We start from the raw sequence: 9,671 nt of genomic DNA, 5'->3' as shown, positions 1-9,671 counted from the left end.
ATATGCTGATTTCTAAACACACAAGTAACGGTCCTTTACAGATAGGTTTTTCACAGAGGCCAGTGCAGGGCCTGGCCGGGACGGCTAGTTAATAATAAAATGTTCCATTTTAACTCGTCCCACATAGTAAAAATTATCTGAGAAAATTTTATTTTACTGTAACTATCAAAAATAATATTCGATAAAGTATATGAGACTTTCAAATTGAATATCATATAGTGTAGGTTAAAAAGTTGTTTAAAAATTGATTTTAGTTTTTCTTCAATTTTTAATGAGCTAAGCCACAAATGTGTGAATAAATGAAATATTAATTTTAGAAATCTATTTTCTTCTTTTTATTTAGAGAAGAATGAATGGCAAAGTAGATTTTCTGAGATCGTGGGACGAATATAAAAATGGCTTCGGTGACTTTTCTGGTGACTTTTGGGTTGGTAACAACATCATACATCTGTTAACCGTCCAGGTAATACTAGTATATATATATATATATATATATATATATATATACATATATATATATATATATATATATATATATATATATATATATATATATATATATATATATATGAAAACTCTTTTTAAAATTTATATATATATATATATATATATATATATATATATATATATATATATATATTTACACACACATATATACTTTAATAATTTCTACATTAAAGATTCTTATTGTTCAATTTTGTAAATGTTGTACGTAAATTTATAAGCTTTAAGAGACTGAAAGCACATTAAGTACCGTTTTCGGTTAACGGAAAAGATTAGAATTGAATAAAAACCACACATTTATTAGAGTATTTTTATTAAATGAAAGACATCAAAATTACTGAAATGGTGCTCAAATTATCGTGTCTGTTTATAGACACAAGGGGACACACAAAATTTTTCCTACTCGGCTAAGTATAAAACATCGAGATTTTGATAAATCTCGATTTAGATTTATTGCACGATTACAATACGTCATCAATGAGCCGTATACAATTAAGTAGTTCTTCTTTTGCGTTCGGATTTTCGTTTATGGTAGAGGATTTAAACAACAAGTCCAACTTCGTGTATGAACTGGACTGTGGTCTCCAGATCCGCGAGTGCCCCATACAGTTTTTCCTTGAGTGGGGTGTGTAGGGGTCAGTGTTTGGATCGCGCCTGGCTATATAAGGAATGTCCTGATGGACGTGCTCTGTATTCTCCGGGGCAATGCCACATTGGCAAGTTTCGCCAGACCCAATTTTTAGGTTTTTTATGCCTGTGATGTTTTAGTCTGTAGTGGCCTGTTCTGAGTCTGTAGATTAAGTGTTGTTGTTGATTAAGTAGTGAAATGTAAAACAGTAAAGACTGTCGAAATCTCATTTGATTTATTTCGCGCGATTATAAATTCTTTATACGAAGTATTAAATAGAAATTAATTTAAAAAAATTAAACTAAAACTTGAGTAAATTAAAAAATAAATAAGGATGATAACAAAATATAATTATAACGACATACCCCTACACATTTTAGCGACCAATATTTAAAAAAAAAAGCAAGTTTGTTGTATTTTCAAGTTTATTATTATGAAGTTTTTTTTTTATAGTTTTTTAGATAACTAAATTAAACTGAAGATTTTACATACTCTATTATGAAAATCAGTAGTTTTTTAAAATGCTGATGTAACTTGTTATTTACTTTAAAATAATCTGTCTTAATTTATTGAAAATATCTGTAACATTTAGTAGTTTAAAATTATGGCATGGTTTGTAGGGGGCGAGTAGGCATTTAGTATTATAAATAATGATTTTTAGAAATGTTGATAACATTGTATAGAGTAAAAAAAAGTCCTATTTTATGTTATATAATTTTTAAAAGATCCCATAACTGTTCATTGTTCTTCCTACAGGGCTACAGAGTGCTACGATTTGACTTAAAGTTTAGGGGTACAAGCTACTTTGCCGAATATAGAAACTTTTACGTCAAAAGCGAGGACTACAAATACAAGGTTAACTTCTCGGGCTACAGAGGAACTGCACCGGATCATTTTTACCAACACGAGAACCAGTGGTTCTCCACCATAGATAGAGACAACGATAACTCCTACAACGATTGTGCCAATAAGCGGAAGTCAGGCTGGTGGTATAACGATTGCCAGTGGGTCAATGTTAATGGTTTATGGAGAAGTCAAGGTGAGTATACTGGAATCTACTGGCACGACATAACGGGACCGCACGAATCTTTAGACTATGTTGAGATGAAAGTTCGCCGAGAATGATGACAAAAATGCAATGCCCAATGTAAAGAATAATTTTTGTGTGCACATTAACTATTATAAATGTGTAAATTCTCAGTTTACTTGCTACAGCGCTTTGTCTATTTTTTTTTAAAGACAGTTGTTGTATATCTATTGCAAGCGTGTTAATAATAAGTTTTACATGTTGTTGTTTTTAGATTCTTAAAATTGTTTTAGGTGTTCGTCTATAATTGACGTCACGTACCATGGGTATTTATGTTGCTCACTTGCATCAAGTAGGAGGAGGGGGGGGGGACGAATTGGTACGTAGGTTAAATTTGGTTCAATACAAAATGAAAAGTTGCCGCTTTAGACCAGGCATTTAATTGGACAAATGAAGTAGAGTTAGCATTTAGTTCAGCCCCCTTTACTTTCCCTAACGATGGTAAGGTACCCATTAGAGCTGGGTGCACTCAGGTACTGGAGATTTTCGGGTTCGTGAGAGAAAACCTTCTGACCTGGTAGATTATTAGATTAGGAATATATGCTCTTCCTGTAACAATGTTGGTATTTTAAAATTTATCATGTTCTTCTTACTAATTATTAATGATGAAAAAACATATAACTTATATTACGAGGGGGTGTTAAGAAAGAAAAGGGTAGTAAAAAAATTGTAAAACGCATTCAATTGAAATTGGGTTTTAATGAATGAAGATCATTCCTAGCCATAACAAATCCTGCCCCTTGTTTAATAAAACAGGTTTTTTTTTTGCCGCTGAAAAAGTAGTTAATCAACTTTGAGCAATCACTCAGATTTTAAAAAAAATACTTTTTTTGGAGGGGAGTCATCATTTAGACCTGGAATCGTTAAAACTTAAAGTAAATAACAAATGGTCGGCAGTGTTTACGGCAAATCAACATAAAAATGTTGACTGTAGTAGTTACCCTTCAGTCAAGATGGGACTTAGCCACAGTAGCATTTCGGGCAACTACGGTAAGAACGATAATCTAACAACTACAGAAAACTGATTTTATGTTGATTTTTTAAATAGACAGTTAGACAACCAGTTTATGTAAATTCAAGCTAGAAAAACTCAATTTGATTACATATTTGATGAATGCAAATTTACCTTAAAGATCATTTTAACTGTGTTAACTTGTCACCAACAGTTTATTAATGACACATGTTTAGTTTCTTATTGACCTGTAATGCTCTCCCTTCTACAAATTGTATTAGTTTACATTAGCACGTTTACATTCAAAACTTGACTTTAGTTATTGCGCTATTCTTGATGTTATAATTGCTTTGTTCGTATAACAGTGTTGTTAATATATATGCAATTTGACTCATGTAACTGCATTCAAAATCTGACTATTGTAAGAAAATTCAAAATTTGAATTGAGTTATTGCACTATTCTTGATGTAATAAATGCTTTTTTTTCATATAACTGTGTAGCTTATTAAAAATTTGACTGTAGTGTCTGCATTCAAAATCTAATTATTGTTTTTACTTTAAAAATGTGTCTATTGTAACTACATTCAAAATATGATTGTTGTTACTACCTAAAAAATGTGTCTATTGTAACTACATTTAAAATATGATTATTGTAACTATCTTTAAAATTTGACTATTTAATTACATTCAAAATTTGACTATTTTTACTGCACTATTCTTGATGTCATAAAGGTATTGAGATGTCATACACAGCAAAATCCTGTCTAAGTTTGGTCTTCAAAAAACCAGCGACATTGTATTGTTCAAATAACTGCGTTGCTTATATATTCAAATATTTATATAAATTTATATAAATATAAATGCTTTGTTCATATAACTGTGTAGCTTATTAAAAATTTGACTGTTGTATCTGCAATCAATTGTATTGTTTTCAATTGATTATTGTAACTACATAAATAAACCGGGAGTGATCTCCACTAACTTTCTTGAATATTCTTATATAAAACAACAGGGAATGGCAACTCGGGATATAGGCATGATTTTTAATCCATTTTAAATCCTTAAACTTTTTAAAATAGAATAGAATCTCATAGAAAAAAGAATTGCGTACCAAGCGAACGCCGAATAAAGATGTGTACAATATTGCGGAATATTATTAGTACTTTATAAATTCACATGCGTTTTTTGAGAAATCGGAAATAGTGAAAATTACTACTTACGGTCAACGGAAATTACTCAAAATTTGACAGAATGCAGAAAATTTGATCTTTTACTTACATGTGAAATTTCATTTATCTATCTGAAATAGTACTCAAGTTATAGGCTTTTCAAAAATTCAAAGTAGAAAAAGTTCCACTTCCGGTTACCGAAAATCGCTCGAAAATTGATACGGATCTACGATTTTGATATTATTTTTATGTATCAAAATTTCTTCAACCTAGCTGTAACGGTACTCAAGTCATCGTGTTTACACACACACACATACACACACACACATACGGACAAGATTGCAAAACTATGTTTTTCCGACTCGGCGAAAATCTCGATTTTTTTTTTTTTTGCACGATTACAAGACTTTCTCTATACTTTGTATATACGAGAAAGTAAAAATGTGTGACAAACAGTTCATCCTCAGCGACCCTCTGATCGAGCGATCGCAAGTGGATCTATTTAATCTTGTTATCTCCCCTTATCCAACCTAATGTAGTATACTACATTGTCATCGGAGAAGAAGGTATATGGGAAATGTGAACGAAATTGCTGCAATTATATTTGAGACATAAATTGAGTTACAAGATTTGCCACAAACTCACGGACATTATGAACTTAGTAAATAACTTGTAAAGAGGTAGAAGAAGAAATGAGAAAACGACATCAGTAGATGTGTGTGTGTGTATGGGGGGGGGGCACTTAAAGCGGCGTAAGACAAAGTGGAATGGAGGAAGAAAATCTTAAGGACACGAGTGCAGAGGCGTAGTGACCCATTCCAGCGCCCAGCGTGAATTATCAACCCCCCCCCCCCCCCTATTTAAATGTAAATGTCTAACAATAGATAAATAAAATAGTTAAATAAGTCCGTAAAGCCAAGTCTGTTTCCTAATTGGCTTTTTTTTTCTAACCCGTCGGGTCGGCGCCCAAGGTGTCCCAACAGTGAAATTAGACTAAGTGGGGGAATAAGTTATTGTTGGTGACACCATGTCCAAACTTCTAACATGTCAAGGGTTGTCTATAAATTCTGTTACACTGTTGTGAACTCACGGACACGCCTCTATGGGTTAACCAGTGCATCGCGCAACATATAAGACAAACAACCACAGACGGGTTACAAAACACAAGACTAAATAAAACAAAGGTTTGTTGTAAAAGAGTTTAATCCTATCTACACTCTCTACACAAACACAGACTATTCTAAATACGAACACAAACTTTTACACAAACTACGATACAGTGGTTACGTAAAAGTACACAGAACTAACCTACACTAACTTGGTAGAAGAACTGTGAGTTAATTTAGGCGATCTAGACAGACTGACGACAGACTGACGACAGAGGAAGTGAGTTAAATAAAAGCTTGTAAAAAATTCAAACACCCTTACCCCACCCATATTCTTGGAAAAATTAAATTGTTTTTATGTATATTCTGTCCTGTACAGAATACAACATAAATACAACATAAATGACGGAACTACTATTATACTTCTCCCACACGGTCACTTAAGTTACTTCCCTCTTCGCCTAATTCGACAAAAGTGTTTTGTAATTTATACGTCCCTCCCCCCCCCCCCTCAACTAAACTGTTTTTACTACAAACATTTAGCCAGTCGTAGGGTAGGTAGAAAAAAAAAGATTTTTTAGTTCCGCTATTAGTTATTTGCTACTTCGTGATATCCTGTTATGCCTACATTTCTCTGAAATGTAACATGTTGTTTTTTACTTTCAAATGAATTAATGCTTTCTGCACTAAATTTACAAATAAACGTGTACGAAGGTTGGGTTCAGAACTTGTCATTAACAGAACTTTGGACTGCGGGTGATATAATCTTGGAGCCCATGTTTATTTGATTGGTACCTCTGGTGTACGCGAGCGATGAAGGAAATAGAAATTGGAAATATGAATCCTATGTGGCCTTATGATTTGCTCTAATACTGCGCACGTACACACACACACGCACACACACACACACATATATATATATATATATATATATATATATATATATATATATATATATATATATATATATACATATATATATATATATGTGTATATATATATATATATATATATATATATATATATATATATATATATATATATATATATATATATATACATATATATATATATATATATATTCGTTCTCCTTTCTGAGATGATGAGAAAGCGGAAGGGGTGGTGTATAAAATTCACATTTTAGTAGATTTCATAAACATGACATTTAGACTTTTTTAAAACAGCGGTCCGGTAAAATAACAAAACTATTGTCTAAGAATGTCAAGTTCTTAAATACGTCATAGCGTTAAAGCCAGCTTCCTTGTTATTTGTTGCGGATCTTAAGGGCCGTGAGTTTGGGTGAAGTACGATAGCGACACCAACGACGTCTGCCGGAACTCCTTTAAGCTGTTCGCCGTAAGTGTCTGGAGATTTTAAAAGCTTTTTAGTCCGCAGTGTCTATACGTCTGTCTATCATTACGTTTGTAACTTATTATTCTTCCTGTAGCTTAATTCTGACACATTTCAACGATTGTTGTAACAACATGAATTCTTTGTTGTTATTGTGGGTTCTTCAATATACTCATACGAGCAACAGTAGTTGTGAAACAATAACTTTATTTACACTTTGTACAGAGAATTAATAGATCCATAGTAAATCCATGGTCACAACTGGTATAAGTACAATCACAGTCAAGAAACAAAGTGTCGTAGTAACATCCTACATTCACAGCCACAGTCCTCAGGTTCAAGTTCTAGCACACAACACCCGTTCACCTTTTTGCTCTCCCTTTTATTCACCACTTTCTCTCCCCTTACGTACATGAGCGATCTCACCCAAAAGCATGAAACAACACATGACGATCGCTCAGACAGTCCTTCCGCTAGCCAGGTACTCTTCATTCATGCAAAACACAATATAATAAGGATACATAATTATACAGTCTGTGACACGTCCCCCCTTCAATTAAAATTTTGTGTAACAAAATTTATAAATACAATATTGGTAGGGCAGGATCATGTGCCAGACAACAAAATTTTTTATACATCTCAAAAAACATGGAAAAATACATTCTTTGTAGACTAATGCACAAGCATTATGTGTAATGTATTCAAATATGAGAAAGAAAAACATTTCAATTACCAAGTAATTGTATAAACAAGACAAATGAGTTTAGTGAATTACCAAACTATAATACATAGTTGAAATTATCAAAGACTTAATTCAACTCATGAATTAAATAATTATATCCTATGTAGTAAAAAACTTCCTTAGCATCAAGGCATGTTATTACGACGCATGATTAATATACTTTGTTGTCTCCCCTAGTTGACCCATTTCAGACAAATCTAGGTCACAACACAACAACATTGCCTTTCACAGGTATGGCTAACACACAATTCATCATTGAGACTTCCGTCTTATTGTTATGCGGAATAATAGTCTCTAACTTTTACTTGATTTACTTTATTCACTGTTAATTAATAGTATAGAATAGGTTTAACATAATACAGTTTACAATCTTTTGAAATAGTACACAATTTATATTACTGATACAAATTGTTTGATATTTATATATTACAGTTACAGACTGTATAATATTAATAAACTGTAAATTGATAATTTAATCTTAGCACCCTCTATAGCATGAGTAATCGTTCTCGTGCAGTTGACGATGACCTGTATGCCATCTCTCCCTCAAATTGTAGCTTTTAGCTGTGCTACCATAATCATTTCCTAGATTTCGTGTAACTTGTGTTACTTCATTTGTTTTAATATTCTCCTCTGGTTTCTGAACAACGTCAGTGGTTATCTTGCTTTGTGTATGTTGGTTTGGTTCATCAACCAACTCAATATAAATATTATGGCATTGCTTTGGCCTCTCATAATATGTGTTGCGTCGGTAACTTCCATTAGTATACCTATTCACACTTTTGTTATTCTGATTTGAAGTTGATACATTTCTTAAATTACTGTATTTCTCACATGACTTTCTGTGTACATAATTGTTTCTTCTCTGATTTGCCAACCTATGCCAACATTGATTTTGGTAATGACCTGTTTTTCCGCAGTAAAAACATCTAGATTTTGGCTTCTTATAAACATGGTGACTGTATTCATAGTTTGCTAAATTTCTTTTTCTTTCATTCTGTGCATTAATGACATTAATGACATTCTTATTAACATGTTGACTGTATTCATAATTTGCTAAATTTCTTTTACTTTCATTCTGTGCATTAATGACATTGTAGTTTCTAGTTACTGTTTCATCTTTCTTAACTTCCTTGTGCTTCTTTATTGATTCTAATTCACACATAAATTTCTGTGTTAATTTCTCCATTTCTTTGTTAAATTTATTCTTGAGTTCTAGGATATCTTCTTTAAAGTTTGACTCCAGATTTCTAAGTAACTCCTCAATAGGTACGTTCTCTTTATTGTGGCTTATTAAGTTCACTGATTCATTAATCATCATTAGTTTATCATGATTCCTGCCATTCTCCGATGGACTTATTAAATCATCACTGCCATTGACTGATGGGCTTATTAAATCATTTTGACTACCATTCTCTGATGAACTTGTTTCTTGTTGACTGCCATTCTCTGATGGACTTGTTTCTTGTTGACTGCCATTCTCTGATGGACTTACGATACAACTTTCAATAATATTCTCGTGTACCTGCGTATCATTCAAAAAAGAGTCAATCTTAAGACATACTAATGTATCTGTCACCTTTAAATCATTATTAAGTTCAACCTCTGTTTTATCCTTGGGTTTCAATTCTTCCTGGACTATGTTACTCTGTTCTTCATTCCAAAGGTTGCCAATATTTACTTCTTCAAGTTCTGCTTTTAATTCTATCTGTTCACTTTCTAATTTTGGTTCATTTGTGTCTGTTATAGCTTTCATTTCTAATAGTTCTTGTTCATATGCTAGTTCATGTAGGCCAACTTGTTTTTCCATAGTTTCAGCCCTTTTATCTGCTCTCTGTTTTCTGTTTCTTTTTTTCCGCTTTCCTTTTGGTTGTACAGTCTCTTCTACTTTATCTAATTCTGAAATGTCTTCTTCTTTATGCATATCTGTAATAGCTCTTGATCTATTACACACTATTTCTATCACATCATCTAGTTCTCTCAATACATTTCCATGAGCTCGTCGGGGTTGTTCTGGTACTTCGTCCCATGCTTCTTTTGCTTCTTCTATGTCTCTTGCAAGTCGATTGGTTGCCCAGGCTATCTGCTTATTCATCTTCTTAATGCCTTGCGCCCTCGCCATTTCCATATATT

General features: G+C 32.5%; 1 protein-coding gene across 1 annotated transcript; it reads left to right on the top strand.

Annotated features, from left to right (window-relative positions):
• The first annotated feature begins 349 nt into the window (after positions 1-349).
• LOC131931920 (ficolin-1-like) lies at positions 350-2,466 on the top strand. Its single transcript, XM_059288750.1, has 3 exons — positions 350-463; positions 1,889-2,171; positions 2,453-2,466. Exons 1-3 carry the CDS (start codon positions 350-352, stop codon positions 2,464-2,466), a joined length of 411 nt encoding a protein of 136 aa, XP_059144733.1.
• The last annotated feature ends 7,205 nt before the right edge of the window (positions 2,467-9,671 follow it).

Source organism: Physella acuta, unplaced genomic scaffold (genome assembly GCF_028476545.2).
Source record: "Physella acuta isolate Inbredline_101_S28 unplaced genomic scaffold, ASM2847654v3 ptg002053l, whole genome shotgun sequence".
Taxonomy (NCBI): domain Eukaryota; kingdom Metazoa; phylum Mollusca; class Gastropoda; family Physidae; genus Physella; species Physella acuta.
The sequence above is the reverse complement of the archived record's forward strand: the minus strand, read 5'-3'. Positions and strand labels throughout refer to the sequence as shown.

Bases quoted from the DNA above. Each gene is read 5' to 3' on its own strand.
- LOC131931920 (XM_059288750.1), top strand. From the start codon at position 350: ATGAATGGCAAAGTAGATTTTCTGAGATCGTGGGACGAATATAAAAAT. The intron at 464-1,888 runs GTAATACTAGTA...TTCTTCCTACAG, and splicing joins TACATCTGTTAACCGTCCAG to GGCTACAGAGTGCTACGATT.